The sequence below is a fragment of the Talpa europaea genome (assembly GCF_964194135.1).
Source record: "Talpa europaea genome assembly, chromosome: 9".
NCBI lineage: Eukaryota > Metazoa > Chordata > Mammalia > Eulipotyphla > Talpidae > Talpa > Talpa europaea.
In genome coordinates this window covers 118,161,331-118,179,523 of record NC_140076.1, presented here as the reverse complement: position 1 = coordinate 118,179,523, position 18,193 = coordinate 118,161,331, and the positions used below count along the sequence as shown (strand labels likewise).

General features: G+C 72.1%; 2 protein-coding genes across 2 annotated transcripts in view; both read left to right on the top strand.

Annotated features, from left to right (window-relative positions):
- Positions 1–2,798: 2,798 nt before the first annotated feature.
- On the top strand, positions 2,799–6,083 carry IBA57 (iron-sulfur cluster assembly factor IBA57; the record flags this gene model as incomplete). Its single annotated transcript, XM_084242856.1, has 3 exons — positions 2,799–3,133; positions 4,401–4,729; positions 4,991–6,083. 3 exons carry the CDS (start codon positions 2,799–2,801, stop codon positions 5,380–5,382), a joined length of 1,056 nt encoding a protein of 351 aa, XP_084098982.1. The 3' UTR covers positions 5,383–6,083.
- A 7,320-nt stretch (positions 6,084–13,403) lies between these two features.
- Positions 13,404–18,193, top strand: part of OBSCN (obscurin, cytoskeletal calmodulin and titin-interacting RhoGEF) — a gene marked incomplete at both ends in the record, with an annotated part of 66,124 nt that continues 61,334 nt past the window's right edge. Inside the window, 7 exons of the mRNA XM_084242555.1 lie at positions 13,404–14,397; positions 14,930–15,199; positions 15,304–15,564; positions 16,040–16,348; positions 16,605–16,871; positions 17,282–17,548; positions 17,816–18,091. Coding sequence (XP_084098681.1) covers positions 13,404–14,397; positions 14,930–15,199; positions 15,304–15,564; positions 16,040–16,348; positions 16,605–16,871; positions 17,282–17,548; positions 17,816–18,091 — 2,644 coding nt within the window. The remainder of the gene's footprint in view (positions 14,398–14,929; positions 15,200–15,303; positions 15,565–16,039; positions 16,349–16,604; positions 16,872–17,281; positions 17,549–17,815; positions 18,092–18,193) is intronic.

Sequence of the window (18,193 nt, the reverse complement as noted above, 5' to 3'; positions counted from 1 at the left end):
CTACAGTGGCTCCGGGGGACTCGGCCCTTCCCTCCTCCAGAGCGGACAGAGGCAGGGCTGTGCCCCAGGAGCTTGCCTAGCCCAGCCTGGCACCCCGTTTCGACTCCGAGTCTGCAGTGGCCTGGCCTCCCCCGGGGGCGTGGCAGGCTCCATCCCCACCTGCAGCAGGCCAGTCAGAGTGGCCGTCTCACCCCCTCCATGCCCTGGCCCGAGCCAACCTGCCTGGGGCTTGAGGCCATCCCGGAGGGTGTGGCCGCCGGGCGTGCCATCACCCCCAGAGTGGGGGCAGCCTCCTTGCCTTGGGATGGGAGGTCAGCGTGAGACAGAGTAACAGGAAGCCACCCCCACTGCGGCTGGCAAGTGGGGTCTGGGCCCCCCAGCGCCTGCCCATTTTCCCTGTGCCAGGGCCCATGGCCTCAGGGCAGGGACAGCACAGGGCAGCCTGCAGCCTGGGCCAGACCCGGTTCCGGGGGGGCGACCCCGACCACAGCGACCCCTGCAGCTGAGGACACGGCTGCAGGCAGGTGTCGTGGGGGACCCGGAAGGGGCAGCAGTGGAGAGTCGGTCCGGCCAGGCTGGCCACAGACAGGAGGTCTTCCTGGAGGAGGGCCCAGAGCGCAGCCCTAGGGGCGGCCATGAGGGGCTCTGGCCTGTGCACTCAGTGGCCCCCGGGACCAGCGGAAGATGCTTCTTAGCCGGGCATGCCTGGCAGGAGAGCAGACGGTGCCCAGCGTCCCCAGGCAACGTCCCCTGGGCGGAGATAGGGGGACTGCCCGGGTGGAGTCTCACGAACATTTCCGGCATGGTCCAGAGGGTGCGGGAAAGCTCCCCTTCCGGGAGACAGGAGAGCCCGCCACATGCCAGCTCTCCCCTGGGTCTGTCTCAGGGCAGGCACTGTACCAGGGGACCCCCTCCCCCACCCCGGCCACAAGGCAAGGTCCACGACACCCCAGCAAGCGGGAGGTGGACATTGTGTTTGGCTCCCGTGAACTTGTATTGGAGCAGCCCTGCCCTGCCGCACAGGGAGCTGGGGGCAGCCTGGGAGGCCCCGGGCCAGCTGCTGGCCCTTCCTGTGGCCCTGAGGTGGGAAGCAGGCCTTCTGCTGGCCCAGAGCCAAGCTACGTGGGGCCAGAGGAACGTGCCCATGTGCCCTGCTGTCCCTGCCCGCTACCTCCTGAAGGGCCAGGGGGCCACACAGCAGGCCTGGTGGGTCACTGCCAGGAAGTGGCCAGCAGGATGGAGGGCTGTGGACTGCGGGGGCATGCGACCCTCCCCATGCAATCAGCTCGGCTCACGGCTGGGGTTCGGACCTGAGGGGTCTTGGGCAGGCCTTGAGCTGGACAGGGGGGCGGGGGGAGTATTCCGCCTGCGGGGAGGGGGCAGTCTGGTGAGCTGGTCCGGCAGCCAGGCCCAATGGAAGCCTGCAGGGTCATGCTGCAGAGGGTGAGGCCTTGACCCGGGGTGTGCCAGCATCCGGCTCAGCTGCCTAGGTGCTTCGAGGGCCGGGCCTCCAGCCTGGAGGCCCCCAAGTCCCAGCTCTGCCCCAGCTTGTGAGAACCGGCAGGTCCCGGGAGCTGAGCTGTGGGGCCTGCGGGGCAGGGCGGGATCCCAGGTCACAGGAGCCAGAGGGGCCCCTTGGGTGGGGGCACCATGCTAAGCGCCCTGACCTGGAGAAGCAGTCCCTGTGCGGGCAGAGCTGGCTTCGACTGGCTCCAGAGCAGTGCCCTGTGGCAGGGCCGAAGCCGGGTCTGCCCCGCGGGCGGGGAGCAGGCGGGCACCTCCACACCTGAGGAGCAAGCTGAGACTGGCTCCGAGAGGGAGCAGCAGGGGAGGGGTCTGCCGCGAACCCCACCCCCCCACCCCAGCAGGACTGCAGACCCTGCTGGCTCACAACGGGTGCTCCTCAGAAGAGCCAACCACCCGGCCCTGACCTGTGATGCTGAAACACACTCACCCTCTGTCTTGCTCCTGGACTAAAGCCTGGACTGTCCCGGGTCAGAGCCCTGGAGGAGGCGGGTTTGGAAAGCCCCTAGTGGCTGTGGGGTGGGGGGTTCCACTCTGCCCCCACTGGACTCTGGCTAGAGGTGGAACCTGACTTGATTCCATCCGGGAGAGGCCTCCATAAACTCCAAGTTCCCGGGCCCCAAGCCTCTGGGGCACCCTCACAGGGACCCGGGGTGATGCGGGGGCAGCGCCCCACCCAGGCCGGGTCCTTCACGGCACCGTGGCCGAGGGCCTCGCCCTGTGCGCTCAGCAAAGTAAGCGAGGGGCGCGGGACCCCAGATCTGCCGCAGCCGGGCAGCAAAGCACACTGCCTGATTTTGCCCCTGGCCTCTTAAGTGGGGGCGCCCTCCCGCCCGTGGGGTCCCACAGCGCCCGCGGGGCTGGCGTCAGAGCCAGGGGCGCCCCTCTTGGGGCGGTGGTCGTAGGGGCAGGGTGAGGCGCGGCGAGCGCAGCTCGAGCCTGGGGACAGCAGGCGAGGCCAAGCGGCGGGGACCACCGCGTGCCCAGCGCAGGGGACACGCGCCCCCCCACCGCGGCGCCACCGGCCTCTGAAAGGCGGAGACGCGGTGCCCCGGGCCGACCGGTGACCCCAGCCAGAGACGCGCGGGCGGGCGCGTCCCACGCGCGTCACGGGCGCGCCGGGCAGCAGCTGCAGGTGCGTCGGGCGCGCGCAGAGGCGGCGCGCGAGGTGACGGGCCCCGGAGGCCCCGCCCCGCCGCCGCCAGAGGTCGCTGTGGCGTCTTCCCCCTGCGCGCGCCAGCGCCGACGCTTCCCGCGCTCCAATCGTGCCCAAAATGGCGGCCGCGGCGCTGCTCCGGGGGGTGGCTCCGGGACGTGGCCGCAGGGCCTGGTGCTGGCGGCTGCGCGCCGCCCCGGGGAGCCGCCTGGCCCACGGCCCAGGCCGTCAGGGCGGCGGCCCCGGGGGCGGCGGGGCCTGGACCTGCTTCCCCCTGAGCGAGCGCGCCCTGGTGCGCGTGCGCGGGCCGGACTCGGCGCCCTTCCTTCTGGGGCTGCTGACCAATGAGCTGCCGGGCCCTGCGGACGGGGCGGCCCCGCCCGCGGCGCGCGCGGGCTACGCTCACTTCCTCAACGTCCAGGGGCGCACGCTCTATGACGTCATCGTGTACCGGTGAGAGGACGGGGCGCCGGGTGGGCGGGGCTGGGGCGGGCGAGGAGGCGGATGCCCCGTCGGAGCGGGCGGAGGGAGGGGCCCGCCCGGCGGCCGCGGGGCCTGAAGCGCGGGGCGCGCTGCGCCTGCGCCCCGTCCTCCCCCCGCCTGCGCGCCCGCCCCCGCCCCGCGCCTGCGCGCACTGCTCCCTCCGCGCCCCCTCCGCGCCCCCCCGCGGCGCTCCCCGCGCCTGCGCGCCGCGGCCGCAGGGGCCTCCCGCCTGGCGGGCTGGGGCTCGCCCGACCCGGCCGGAGCCGGCCCGTCCGCTCCCGGGCGCCTTCCCGCCGAGTCCGCGCTCCCTGCCCGCGGGCGGCCGTGGCCGCAGCCCCCGCCTGGCGCTCCTCGCCCGGCGCCCGCGGGGCCGCTGCCCGCGCACTGGCCTCCGTGCGGCCCGGGCGCCCCGCCGCCCCCCTGCCCTGCCGACCTGTCCCCGTCGCTCAGCCGCGCCCTGACCGGCGCCGGCGGGGCCTGAGGCCACCCCTGGGCCAAACCCCGAGCCCGCTGGCGGCGAGAAGGGTCGGCCCGGGTCCCTCCTGGGCGGCCCCTCCCTCCGGGCCGGCCTCCCCCGCCCCCAGGCCCCCCCGTGAGGGTTTGGGGAGAGCGACGCGCGCTGGGAAGCCGGCGACGGCCGGGGGCCGGTGCCCTGCGCCGCCCGGGGAGCTCCTCGCCCTGCTGCGGCGGCCGCACTTCGCAGGAAGCCCCCGGGAGGCGCCGGGCGCGGTTCCCAAAGCGGCAGCAGCTCGCTCTGGGGCCCGGGGCCCGCTGGGGCTGGACGTGTGACCCGCGCGGCGCACCCGGGCCGGTGTGTGCACACGCGTGTGCCTGCAGTTACTGTGGGGGACGCGGCTGCCTGTTCCCGCGTGTGCCCCCTCAGGCTCCTCCCCCGCGCCCCTCCTGCTGCTGAGGAGGGTGAGCCCCAGCCCCGCAGCTGGTCTCCGGGGAGCCCTGCGGAACCTGGGGTGGCGTGGTGAGCGCCCTTCCACTGCAGGGCTGTTGCTTTCCATTTTGGGTATCAGAGTAAAGCCGGACATGGTGCTGGGGTCTCCTGTGGGCACCCCCTGCTCGGGGCTGAGAGCCTGGGGCGGTGGCAGTGTCCCTGGAGCTGGCTGTACCCACCACCCGCGTCCTGCTGCTCCCCTCCCGGCGCAGCCACTGGTGCTGTCGGGGCCCGTCTGGGTGGCAGGGTGTGCTGCTCCTGACGCCCCCACGCACCCCACTCTCCCTGCAGGCTCCCCGAGCTCGAGGCCGAGGCGCCTGCCTTCCTGCTGGAGTGTGACCGCGGGGCGCTGGACGCGGTGCAGAGGCACCTGGCGCTGCACAGGATCCGGCGGAGGGTCGCCGTGGAGCTGCACCCCGAGCTGGGTGTGTGGGCGGCGCTGCCTGGCGCCCCCGAGGCTGCACCCCCGCAGGGCCCTGAGCACGCCCCTATCATGGCCCGTGATCCTCGGACTGCCTGCATGGGCTGGCGGCTCCTCGCGCGGGTCCAGGGCCCGGCCCCTGTGCTGGGGAGCCAGCTTGGGGATGCCCAAGACTACCACCGGCACCGGTACCAGCAAGGTGGGCGAGTGGCCCTGCCCAAGGTCCAGGAAGGGGTGCAGCCCTGGCGCCCGGGGGGGGGATCGGTGTAAGGAGCAGGTGTCTCGGATGGCCGGGTGTCCAGAGCCAGGCTGGGCACCAGAGGGGCGAGAGGAAGGGGGTGCCGCCAGGGGACCTGAGGGAGGAGGGTGGGAGAACAGCGGCAGGAGCGGGGCGGGGTGGGGACTTGAGCCGCCCCTTTGGAGCCCTGGAGCCCTCACCCACTGCCCCTTCCACCCACAGGCGTGCCTGAGGGCATCCGAGACCTGCCCCCGGGCGTGGCACTGCCCCTGGAGTCCAACCTGGCCTTCATGAATGGGGTCAGCTTCACCAAGGGCTGCTACCTGGGCCAGGAGCTGACGGCCCGCACCCACCACACGGGCGTAGTCCGCAAACGCCTCTTCCCTGTCCGTCTCTCTGGCGACCTCCCTGCCGGCGGCCTGGCCCCCGGCACCCCCGTGCTCACTGCGTCGGGCCAGGTGGCCGGCAAGTACCGGGCTGGCCAGGGGCACGTGGGGCTGGCGCTGCTGCGCGCGGAGCTGATCCACGGCCCCCTGCATGTCGGCACCTCCGAGCGCGGCCGCGTGGCTCTCACGGCGTCAGTGCCCGACTGGTGGCCGGGGGCCGCAAAGTAGCCTGGGCACCCCGGCCCCTCCACAGACCCTGGAGCTGCAGGGCGCCCTGGGGCTGGGTGCAGGCGTCTGGCCTGCCACACTCAGCGGAAGCCCTCCCGGGCCCGCGGGCCGCGACCCTGCTGGGTGTTGAGCTGGCCGTCCCCCCAACCTGCCGGAGGGGTGGCGAGCGTGCTGGCCTGGACAGGAGCAGGGTCCGAGCTCAGGACCTTGTCCTGGGCGGGGGTGGGCCTGGCAAGTGGGCAGCCAGGGTGTGACCGTGTGACCGCCCTCTTGGACCGCAGCCAGGGGCCCACGGGCAGCGCTAACCTCCCCAGGCAGAGGCGGGAGCGGGGCTGGGGGAATTCGCGGGGCGTCTGCCCAGGGCTGGCAGTGAGGAGGACCCAGGTAGTGGCCTGAGCCCCAGCCCAAGGCGTGTCTGCTGGGGCGGGAAGCAAAAGGTGGGTGGGGGTGGCTTCCTGCACAGTGCCCGGCGCCCCTCCCCCACGCTCGGGGGAGGGGCTGATGGGGGAAGTGGGCAGCTCTGCCCCAGGGGGCGTCTGTGCACTGGCTGGGCTTTGCAGCAGCCTCCTTTTCCCTCGTAGGAGGAAGCCCCTCACGGCCCCCCAGGCCCTGCCTAGCACAGTGGTGACCACTGCAGAGCAGGGCCTCTGGCCTCCCACCTGTGCCTTGTGTCGTCCACCCCCGAGAGATGACCCCCTGGGCCGCACCGCAGCGGCAGGCTCTGCCCCTGGCCATGTCCTTCCAGCAGCTGCTGCCCTCACTCTCCCACGCAGGCGGGACGTGGGCGTGGCCATTCCAGACGCCCTGGCTGCCCTGCCTGGCCTAGCTGGGAGGGAAATCAGTGGCCGAGGGGGCCGCCCCCCTGCAGCCCCGTCCCGGGGTCCCAGCAGCCTGGTAAATGGTGTTGACTCAGTTTGGCGCCGTTTTTCCTTGAGTGGGAAGTGGGGGGTTGTTGGCACAGCACCGGGTCAGAGACCACCACGCTGGAGCCCCTGCCCTGGGGGTTCGCCGCACTCCCTCAGGCCAGGTGGGCGCTGCCCATTCCGAGAGCATCGAGAGCGCCTGTGCTGGGGAGGGCAGCGAAGTGTCCCCTGGGTCCACCCCCTGCACCCCCACTGTTGTGGGAGGTGGGTGCCCCACCCCAGAGAGTGGCACCTTAGCATGGACGCCGACACCCTGGCCTCCCGTGTCTGCGCGGGTGCGTGCCTGGGCAGCTGGTGCTGACCGCTCTGTGCCAGGCCACCTGGGCGGGCGGGCGGGTGGGATGGTCCAGTCAGGAGCGGCCAGGCGGGCGGGGGCTCTGAAGAGGAGACAGAGCCAGCGGGGGACCCCAGACGCTCAGACCCCTCGCATTCCCAACCCGCCTCCAAAAGAAGGACGAGCAGGAGCAAGTGTCCAGCGGCCGCCGGGAGGGTGCATCAGGGCCGGCCTGGCCACCACGAGCTGCCGGCTGGGCGTCTGGAACCGCTGCTGCCCGCTGCCCCCAGACCTTCGCACCCCTGGGCTCCTCCACCGCTGCCTGGGCTGCCCGCCCTGGGCCTCGTGGGCCCAATGGCGCCATCTTGGACCAGGGGCCTCTTGCCGAGGATCCTGGACACCGAGGATACCTGGGGTGGGGTAGCGGCCACTCGGCCTCGGAAACTCCTCGTCTCCCCATTTGCTAAATAAACGCGATTGTTGTGTCCCTGAGCCGAGTGATCCTGCCTGAAGCCCCCTCCCCGCCCCTGCAGGGCCTGCCCCCTGCCCGCCCTTCCCCCTGCAGGGCCACCATGGACCCCTGGCCGTGGCACGCACTTGCAGCGAGCTGAAGGGCAGAGGAGCCTGTCCAAGGTGACCATCCGGCTTTCTAGCCGCTGACCAGCGAACGCCCCCGAGCTCCCCAGGAAGCCGTGGACAAGGGCGCAGGTGGGCCCAGGACAGGGCGTTGGCCCCACGCAACCGCTGGGCGTGAGAAAGGGAAGCTGATCGTGGTCCAGGCCGCTCCAGAAATGCCCCCAGCCCCCTCTTGCTCGAGAAGGGGTGGTCCCGGTGTCCGTTTCTGGCGTTCACTGGCCGCTATTACAAGGGATGCTTTTTTTTTTTTTTTTAAAGATTTATTTTTTTTATGCACACAAGAACTGGGGTACAGGCCAGAGGTGCGGGGGCGAGAGGACTCCCCAGAGAGAGTGGGGAGCAGAACAGGCGGATCCACTGAAACACACTGCTGAGGGGGCAGCGGGAGCCAGGAGGGGTCTGCTGCGCCCTGTGGGCAGCTCCCTGGCCGGGGATGGAACTCGTGCTGCAGAGGCTGTTGATAGCGCCGTAGTGCTGAGACTCAACCCCTGCACCCCCAGGGATGCTTTTTCAAAGCAGCACAAAAAGGTGGACCAAGGCCCCCACCATGGCCGTGAGGGGGCCGCGTGCTCCCCAGGAGAAAGGGGCCGGGGCGGGATCCCCCCAGGCCGGGCTTGTGGCACTGAGGATGGGTTCCCTGGGCTTGGGGCCTGTGTGTGCGGCCGTGTCCGAGCCATGCCCACAGCCCCGGGCCTCCTGCTGCCCACGGCGCCCTCGGCTCGGGCGGCATCTGCAGGGGACGCCCGCCTCTCGGCTCCGAGCTCCGGCCAGGAGGACCAAGGGCTGCGCTTGGGGGGGCGTGTGTCTCTGTGCTGGCTCCTGCCCCGAGCGCTTGTTCCCAGCAGGGTGAGGAGGGTCCAGTGCAGGCGCCCGGGCCGCTGCCAGCCGCGTGGGGTGGGGGTGGGGGTCTGCGGTGACTGGCTGTCACCCCACGCTGTGTGCAGCCAGAGCCCTGGCCCTCCGGGGGCTGGTGCAGCTGCAGCAGCGTTTCTATGGGGTGTGCCCGGGAGGACCCCGGCGGGGTCCACGGTGGCAGGGGCCGAGGGCCAGCGGCCTGGCATGCCTGCTGGCGCCGAATCCTGACCTCCGGTGGCCAGAGACCACGAGGGACACCGTGGGCAGGGTGGGGCGAATGCCTACTCCCCCTGAGGTAAGGGGAGGGGAGGGGCTGAGCCCCCAATTGAAGGGTGGCTGATGGAGGACAAGAATAGAAAAAAACAAACTGAAGAGGAGGCGCCACGAGACCAGAAACCCGGCTCACACAAGGAGGCGGGGGTCGAAGGGATTCGCACAGCCCTTGACCCAGCTACGGACACCAAGATCCTCAGGCCAGACGGCACCGTCGCGGAAACTAGCATCCTCGGCGCGGACGCCGGGGTCGCCAGGCGTAGCACCCAAGCAGGTATCGGGGGCGCATCCAAGGGAAAGACATGGAGATGGAGCCCACCCCGGAATCTCCGGTCCCTTTGAGGCTCTGCAGAGTTGTCCAAAGTCAGCAACCAGCTGAGGCTCACAAGGGGCGACCCCGCCCAGACAGGAGACTCTATCAGTGCGGTCTCTGCCCTGGCTGGGGCCGCCGTCCCTCTGCCCACCCGTGCCTACGCAGGGGCCTCTTGTCACCCACTCCCCCGTCCGCAGGGCAGCCGCCCCCTGCCTGCCCGTGACCTGCACCTGCCGGGACGTCTCCTCACTGACCCCCTCAGCGGAGGCCGCTCCCCTCAGGGCCACCTGCTTGAGGCCATGCAGGCCTCTCAGCAAACCCGTCCTTCTCGGGCAGCTCCTCCTGCCCGCTGGTGTCTGTGCAAGTGTCCCTTACTCTGCCGTCCCTGGCCCTAGTAAACCTGTCCTTTAAATGCGACCCACGTCGCTGTCTCGTGGAGAAACTCGCCTGGGAGGCTGGCCGCGTGTTGCTGGAAGGGGAGCTCTGGTGACACCTTTCCCAGAGTGAACCCAAGGACCCTGCACCCCAAACCCACTGACTCCAAAAACCACAACAGTGACGGCCGGCGGTGGGGCTGGGTCCCTGGACGGGGCGGTGCGGCCGTGGGGTCACCTGGCGGCCGGGTGGGCCGGCCTGTACTCCCAGGCCTCCCCGGGCGGCCAGACAGCAGGGGCGTCGCCTGGGCCTCCGGCGCCTGCCCGGGAGCTGCCGGCACACAGGGAGACAGGCGCGGTGTGCGCCGGGGCCGGGCGGCGCGGGGCACACGGGTGTCAGCCCTGGCCGCCGGAAACGTCCGCACTGGGCCCCGGGGTCCTTTCCCGCCCTGAACCCCGGGCCTCGTTCTCTTTCCGACTTTTTCCTTCCTCACTGGAATCTGCCCCCCAAATGCACACGAGGCGCCCGAGACCCCAGTGTGGTGGTGTTAGGGGGTCCTTTCATAGGCGACTGGGTGAGGGGGTCACAAGAGTGGGGTCCCCAAGGCGGAAGTGGGGGGACAGGGGCCTCACCGGGTGACAGGGGCTGAAGCCAGACTGTTACAGGTGGCGCCCCTGCAGGGGGCGCTGGCGAGGCCGTGCCCCAGGGGCAGGCTAACGGGTGTGGCATTTGGGGCGGAGACTCTGGCAAGGGACTGCAGAAGCGGCCCGGGAGTCGGTGTTCGGGATTCAGCGTCTGAACATTCAGCGTTTTCGGACCTTCAGCGATTCCAGGGTCAGCGATTCTGGCCCCACCGCGCGGATCTCCCCGAGGCTGGGGCGGCCCCTGATGGGCGTGGAGGCCTCCAGCAGCCGGCCTCAGCCAGGGAGAGTCCGGGGCTTTGCTGGCCGAGCGACGGAAGCTGTTCCCAGCTCTGCTGCTGTCACGGCCTGGGGGAAGGCGGAGACCAGGGCAGGCCCTCGCTGTGGCCGCGGTCGGGTCCTTCGGCCGCTGCAGCTGCTGTCCCGAGAGTGCGTGTCGGGCGCTGCGCGGGGGCGTCCCGCGGCTGCTGCGAGGTCCAGGCCTCAGCGGCGGGAGGACGCCATCTTAACTGCTTTTGTTTAGGGCTGGAACACACTGGACACAGCTTTGGGGGAGGGAAAGGGCCATTTTTGGCCTCAGTAACTCTTGTTTTCCCTGGTTTGTTAAATAAATCCCTTTATTGTTCTCCGGGCCTGCGTGGCCTTGCAACTGTGCACACGGGGGAAGAGCTCAGACAGTGACCAGTAAACTATTTGGGCAGTGTCCTGGGCCGGTTTCAGTGCCCCCTGCTGCCCTGGATCAGCTGCATGCCAGATCCACCAGCATTTCTCTAGGTGTAGCCGCCCGGCCAACCGGTGACCTGGCGTGAGCCGCCCCGTCCACGGGGTCTGCCGCGAGGTCAGAGCTGACCAGGCGTCAGGACCACTGGGCCTGTCCTCTAGGAAGACGGCGGGTCCTCTGACCCTGTCTCCGTCTAGCCACGTGTCGGGGCATCGCCTGGTGGGACTGGGCCCCTGAGGACCTCACCAGGGCCCAGGGACATGGGGTCCACCCGGGGAAGGTGGACTGGGCCAAACGGGCAGTCGGTGGCTGGTGGGAGGCCCGTGGTCTCTCCAGGAGGGGCTGGCCTGCTGCTCCTGGGGACCCAGACCTGCCCTCCTGGCTGGTGCCCTTGTAGGGGTGGGGCCCGGACAGAGCACCGAGGCTGCCCCTGCTCCACACCCCGCTGGGCCCCGGCCACTGCCTGCACCCCGTCTGTGCCGCTGCACACAGGCTGGAGGCTGGTGGACACAGCACGACTGAGAGGGGTCCCCAGAGTGAGAAGGTGGGAGCCAGCCCCGAGGCGTGGTCCTCGGCCCCCCACTGGCACAGGGCCCCGGGGTCCTTTCCCGCCCTGAACCCCGGGAGGCTGGTCTGACCAGGGTCCCCCGCCCACCCGGGAGACATGGGCTCCTCCCCACCCCCAGAGCCTGCCCTTTGCCTTCTGGGGTGGGTGAAACCAGACCCCGGGCGGTGACAGTGGCTATTTTGGAGCTGGGCTGGGCCTGCCCAGGGGGGGCCTCTCCAGCTGACGGCATCTGCCTGTCCTTTCGTCCCCGTCCAGTCTGAGTGCCGGCCAGAGTGTGGGCTGCTGGGTGGGCGCCGCGGAGGTCCTGGCCGGCAGCAGGAGGTGAGACCCAGCGCCCGACGTTCCATCTGAGCCCCAGCCCGGCACCGCTTGCAGCCCCCTGAGAGGAAGGTGAGCAGCAGAGGGGGGCAGTGTGGGCAGCCCTGGGTCTCCAGAGGACAGTCAGGGAGGTCAGGGCTCTGGGGACGGGCCCTGGGTCTGGCAGGGCCACTGCAGCCCGTGCTCGCGGCCCCTCGGAGGGCGGCCGGGGGTCGGCCAGCCCTGCCCCCGCTCCAGGGCCAGTGCTGCTGACAGCTGGGGCTATTTTGGGCCTGTTGGCTCAGCGGAGGGCACAGCCAGCGGGGCTGACACCTGACCCCAGAGAATGTCCTGAGTGCGAAGCCCGCGTGGGTCTCAGGGCCAGGCCCCAGGAGCTGCCCTTGTGGGTCTTTTCTGCGAGGGCTGGGGCAGTGCAGCGCTGGGGCAGAGGGCCTGGCCCTGCTGTGGGTGAGCTGCTCCCCACTTGAGGCCCTTCTGGAAAGTAGCCCATGCCCGAGAGACAGAGCCATGTTCTGGAAAGAGGGCTGGAGAGTGGTAGGCGGGGCCTGCGCCAGCGCCCCAGCAACGGGCCCCAGGTCCCCCCAGTGAGGCCTGTGTGCTGGGCCATCTCCCCATGCTGAGAGGCTGAGTGGGCCCCACAGGAGCCACCTGCCTGGGGGGCATCTCTGGGGGCCCGGCCCTGAGGTCCTGGCCTCTCCAGTTGCTGCCCATGCACCTACACCTCCAGCAGCCCTGGCCCCCACTGTGGCAGGGGCCCGCCGGCCCGAGGGCCTCAGCTGGCCTGAAAGCCGGAGGCGGTCATGTCCCGGGTGCCCGAGGCAGCCCTCTCTTGCCTGGTTCTGCTGCCCAGGGGGACGCCGGCCTGGCGGGGCTGCCCGGAAGCAGAGGCAGTGGCCCCCGTGAGCCCCTTCGGCCCTGTGGGTCGGCGCATTAGGAGGGCAAAGGTGGTGGGCATGGTCCTGGTGGCCCTTCAGGGTCTTGGGGTCTCTGGCCACTCTTGCCAGGGGCGGGGTGGGGCGCGGTGCCCCTGCGTCCCTGGCGTCTGCATGCCAGCCCGACCTCTGAGATGTTGGGGGTGTGGCGCCTCACCTTTGGGGAGCCCGCGGCCAGCTGCATGCTGGGGTGGACGCTGAGCAGAGCTGGCAGGCCAGGGCCCGGGGTGCCCTGGGGGCCAGGCCCTCCGCAGCCAGGTGCGGGCGGGGCGGGGTGCTGACGCACAGTGAGTCAGCAGGCTGCTCGCCGCCTCCCGGGGAGGATTAAGGGGATTAGGGCCTGCATCACAGGACCAGGCGGAGGGCCCTGTGCCCCGCGGTGGGCAGCGCTGTCTGGCGACTGGAGGCACCGCGGGCAGGGCCGCTCTCCCGACTGGGCGGGGCAGTGGCGGGCAGGGGCAGAGGCGAGTGCGATGAGGCCTGCGGGCGGCTGTGGGGGCCAGCCAGCATGAAATGGGCCCCGCAGCCCTGAGCTGGGCTGGCCCTGAGGGTGTGAGGAGGCCTTGCTGGGGGGGGGGGGCGGTGCTGGCTCCTCCCTCCCTCCCACGCTGGGATGAACACCCCTGGGGGGGCCAGTGGCCACCCTTGGCAGTGCAGCTTGGGCCAGGCAGGCCCCACACACAGCCTGAGGGCGCCTGGGGGCGGCCTGGGGGAAGAGCAGGGGAGAGAGGTGACCTTTGCTGCGGGGTCAGGGAGGACAGGTCAGGAGTGGGCCGTGGGCCTCCACTGCCAGGGCCTCTGGGGTGCAGGAACCCCGCCCCCTTCTTGGATGGGGAGACCTAGCATATCCAACCTCTGCAGCAGGGGGCCTGCGTGGGCATGGACAGCCCACGCGGGAGCGCGAGCCTGGGCCCCGCGGTGCGGCGGGAGGCAGGGGAGGCCGCGCGGGGCTGGGGGCCGAGCGGCCTCTGGTGGGGGCGCGCTCCGGTGCGCCTCGGGCCGGAAGAGCCCCGGAGGGGCTGCGACCCTCAAGGCCGCACATCTGCAGGCCGCGTGCCACCCGCGGGACGGGGCGCCGCGGGGCCGCGCGGGGACCCTCCCGGGGCCAGGCTGGTGCCCCAGGGGGGCCGCGGGCGCGGGCGGGCGCTCACCGAGCCCCGCCCGTCCCGCAGGCCCGCCGCGCCCCGCCAGCATGGCCCAGTCCTCGTTCAGCGGCGCGCCCCGCTTCCTCACGCGGCCCAAGGCCTTCGCGGTGTCCGTGGGCAAGGACGCCACGCTCAGCTGCCAGATCGTGGGCAACCCCCGGCCGCAGGTGAGCTGGGAGAAGGACCGGCAGCCGGTGGAGGCGGGCGCGCGCTTCCGCCTGGCGCAGGACGGCGACCTCTACCGCCTGACCATCCTGGACCTGGCGCTGGGCGACAGCGGGCAGTACGTGTGCCGCGCGCGCAACGCCATCGGCGAGGCCTTCGCGGCCGTGGGGCTGCAGGTGAACGCCGCGGCCGCGTGCGCCGAGCAGGCGCCCCACTTCCTGCTGCGCCCCACGTCCATCCGCGTGCGCGAGGGCGCCGACGCCACCTTCCGCTGCCGCGTGCGGGGCTCGCCGCCCCTGGCCGTGAGCTGGGCCAAGGACGGGCGGCGCGTGGGGGAGCCCGACGGGCCCCGCGTGCGCGTGGAGGCGAGCGGCGAGGCCAGCGCGCTGCGCATCCAGGCGGCCCGGCCGCGCGACGGCGGCACCTACACGGTGCGCGCCGAGAACCCGCTGGGCGCCGCCAGCGCCGACGCCGCGCTGACCGTGGACGCCGACGCGGACGCCGACGCGGCCGGCCCGCCCGGGGCCTCCACGGCCGCGCTCCTGGCGCACCTGCAGCGGCGCCGCGAGGCCATGCGCGCCGCCGACGGCGCCCCGCCCTCGCCGCCCGGCGCGGGCACGCGCACCTGCACGGTGACCGAGGGCAAGCACGCGCGCCTCAGCTGCTTCGTGACCGGGGAGCCCAAGCCGGACACCGTGTGGCAGAAGGACGGCCGGCCGGTGCCCGAGGGCCGGCGCCACCTGCTGTACGAGGACGCGCAGGAGAACTGCGTGCTCAAGATCCTCTTCTGCAAGCAGGAGGACCGCGGGCTCTACACCTGCGCCGCGTCCAACCTGGTGGGCCGGACCTACAGCTCCGTGCTGCTGGTCGTGCGAGGTGAGGCGCGGCCCGGCCCCGGCCCCGGCCCCGGCCCCCGGCCCCCGGCCCCCGGCCGCAGGGCTGCTGCTGGGCGGGCTCCCCGCGGAGCGCAGCGCAGCGCAGGCACCACCTGCGGCCTCGGGGCGCCGCGCGGCCCGGGGTGGGGGGCTCGGGCTCCGCTGGCAGCGCCCGGCAGGGGGGCGCAGGGGGCCCGGGCCGGTCTGCCGGGAGGTCCCTCGTCCTCTCTCCAAGGCAGCGTCCCGAGGGGGTCACGGTCCCGCCCGGCTCCCCAGGCTGCCTCTGTCCTCGTCCTTGCAGGAGGAACCCCTCCACTTGGGGTCTCCGCCGCGGCTGGGGGGGACACGCGGGGCGGCAGGACCGCGCCCCCGGCTCGCGCCCGGGGACTTCAGGGACCCCTCCCTGCCCTCCTCGGACCTCCCGGGCCTGCCGGCCTCCTCGCGGCCTCGGCGGCGGGGACGCCTGCTCGGAGCTCGGCGGGCGCCCCGCGCCCCGCGCTCACGCGCCCCGCCCGCCCCCGCCCCGCCCGCAGAGCCCGCCGTGCCCTTCCTGCGGCGCCTGCAGGACCTGGAGGTGCGCGAGAAGGAGTCGGCCACCTTCCGCTGCGAGGTGCCGCTGCCCGCCACGGAGGCCGCGTGGTTCAAGGAGGAGACGCGGCTGCGCGCCGGCGCCAAGTACGCCATCGAGGCGGCGGGCACCGAGCGCCGGCTGACCGTGCGCAACGTGTCGGCGGACGACGACGCCGTGTACATCTGCGAGACGGCCGAGGGCAGCCGCACGGTGGCCGAGCTCGCGGTGCAGGGTGCGCGCCGCGCGGGGCGGGGGCGGGGGCCGCGCGGGGCGGGGGCCGGGCCGGGGCGGGGCCCGCCGAGCCCGGAGGCCCCCCTGACCCGCCGCCGCCCGCAGGCAACCTCACCCGCAAGCTGCCGCGGAGGACCCGGGTGCGCGTGGGGGACACGGCCCTGTTCTGCGTGGAGCTGGCCCGGCCGGAGGGCCCCGTCCGCTGGCTGCGCAACCAGGAGGAGGTGGTGGCCGGGGGTCGTGTGGCCGTCACCGCCCAAGGCACCACCCACACGCTGACCATCGCCCAGTGCTGCCTGGAGGACACGGGCGAGGTGGCCTTCGTGGCCGGGGACTGCCGGACCTCCACCCAGTTCTGCGTGTCGGGTAGGGGCCTGGGCTGCGGGCGGGCGGCGCTGGGGTCACGCTCTGGCTCCCCGCCCCTGCCTTCTCCGCTGCGGGGCCAGCGTCCTGCCGCTCCCGTCCCCCTGCCGAGCGCAGGCACGGAAGGTCTGGACGCTGTGTGGACAGTGGTAGTTCCGCTGGCCTCAGGTGTGGGAAGCGGAGCTTGGGGGCAGTGCCCTGTCCCGGACACCGCGAGGGTGGCCTCGGGCTGGCTGTGGGGTCCTGCCTGTGCGGATGGGGCCAGCTGTCTCTGCCTGGACGGTGCCTGGTGGCCCGGGCTGCATGGCGCTGAGGGCTGGGCTGGCCGCCCTTACCTACTGCAAAGAGACGCGGCTGCTGGCCGGTGCTGGTGCCCCCTTGGCTGGAATGGGGCCGTCCTACATCAGAGCCACGTCCCTGAGGCTGGCCCTGGACATGGAGGGCTCCATGTGGTGACCGCCCCGCGCTTCGCCCTCAGCCCCCAGGAGGCCGCCCCTGCACGCGCCGGAAGCCCCCGTGGTGAAGTCCAGGACTGAGGGTTCCGTGACGCTTGGCTGGTCCCCACCGCCCCCGGGGGACCACGCTGTGGCCATCGACGGCTACCTGGTGGAGAGGAAGCGGCTGGGCACCTACGCCTGGACCCGGTGCCACGAGGCTGAGTGGGTGGCTGGGCCCGAGCTGACCGTGGCGGGCGTGGCCCAGGAGGGGGACTTCCAGTTCCGGGTGTCTGCCATGAACAGCTCTGGCCAGAGTCCCTACCTCGAGTTCCCTGGGACTGTCCACCTGGGTGAGTGGGCAGGCATGCCCCACATGCCTTTGGGGACCCTGGGCCCAGCGGGAGCCATCTCCTCAGGGAGTGTCTTTGTTGGGGTGGGGCCCCTCTGGGGGACAAAGCCTGGGCGCAGGACCAGGCTGTGGAGCCGCCCACCTGCCGGGCCTGTGGCTCCAGCTGTCCTCCACTTGTGGCCAGATCCCCTGCCCAGCCGGGCCAGGGAGGGGCAGGAGGGGAGGGTGGCCCTGCCCCTTTCTGAAGCGCCCCACAGTCCCCCAGCTGGCCGTGAAGACGCCCCTGAAGGCCGTGGAGGCGGTGGAGGGTGGCGAGGTGTCCTTCTCCGTGGACCTCACGCTGGTGTCGGCGGGCCAGTGGCTCCTGGACGGCCAGGTCCTGATGGCCAGCAGCCTGTACAGCATCCGCTGCGAGGGCACGCGGCACACGCTGACCATCCGCCAGGTGCCCGCCAGCCTGCAGGGCGCCGAGCTCAAGTTTGTGGCCAATGGCGTCCAGAGCAGCATCCGCCTGGAGGTCCGAGGTAGGCGCTGAGCCCCGCGGCGTGTCCACAGGGCTGGGGCTGGATGGGCCTGGCGGGGGGTCCAAGTGCTGGGGCGTGTGCAGCAGGTGGCCTGGCCACAGAAGTGGGGGGGCCTCGGGGATGTGGGCTCACTGCCCTGTCTGCCCCGCCCCCTCCTGTCTCTCTTGTCCCCCTCCCCGTCTGTCCTGCCCCTCCCCGCGTGCCCTGCTGGCCCCGGGCTTTCTCCCCTGTCTGCCCCGGCCCCCCGCCCAACCCCCACACCCCCGCGGCCCTGTCCACCCCGCTCTGTGCTCCCTCCCACTCCTGTCTGCCGCCTCCCCATCCATATCCTCTCCGGCTACACTCTATGTCTGTGTTCCCTCTGTCCACTGCCCCATCTGTCCACCTGTCCCTGCCCCCAGGGGCCCCAGGACAGGCTGCCAAGCATCCAGCGGCTGCCCAGGAGGTGCTGGCCCGGCTGCACGAGGAGGCGCGGTTCCTGGCTGAGCTGTCAGACCAGGCGGCGGCCGTGACGTGGCTGAAGGACGGGCGTGCGCTGACCCCTGGCCCCAAGTACGAGGTGCAGGTCATGGCAGGGCAGCGGGAGCTGCTGGTGCGGGACGTGGCGCGGGAGGACGCCGGCCTCTACGAGTGTGTCAGTGGCCAGGGCCGCTTCGCCTACCGGCTGTCCGTGCAAGGTGACCGCTGCTCCTGGCAGGCTCTGGGGCCCCTGGCGGTCCTGCTGACCCTGGGCGGAGGGGGAGCGGGCTTCACTGGCCTGGGAGAGGCTCCTAAGAGTGGGCGGCCCCTCGGGGCTGCAAGTTTTGAGAGCCCAGGGGACCCTGGAAGGCTGTGTCCATTGTCCCGAGGCCCTGAACGGGGCGCCACCAGGCCCGTGGGCGTGGGGCGCGTATGCAAACACGTGGTGGGAGTCCTGCCCTCCTGACACACCCACGCCCTTGCAGGGGCCACCACCTTTTTGCACAAGGACAAGGCGGGCGGCCGCGTGGATGCCGTGGTGGGGGGCCCCGTCTGCTTGCAGTGTGAGACCGTGGGGGCCCAGGAGAGCGTGCGCTGGTTCAAGGACGGCCAGGAGCTCAGCCTCCGCGGCCAGCACTTCACCCAGGAGGACGTGGGCACGCAGCACCGGCTGGTAGCCTCCGCGGTCAGCAGGCAGGATGAGGGCACCTACTCCTGCCGGGTGGGCGACGATGCAGTGGACTTCCAGCTACGCGTGAGCGGTGAGCGGGCGCCGCGGGGACGGGGAGGGACATCCGGGGCAGGGCCGGCGCTGGACTCGGGTGGAGAATCCCAGACTCGTGCTCCAAGCTCCGAAGCAGGAG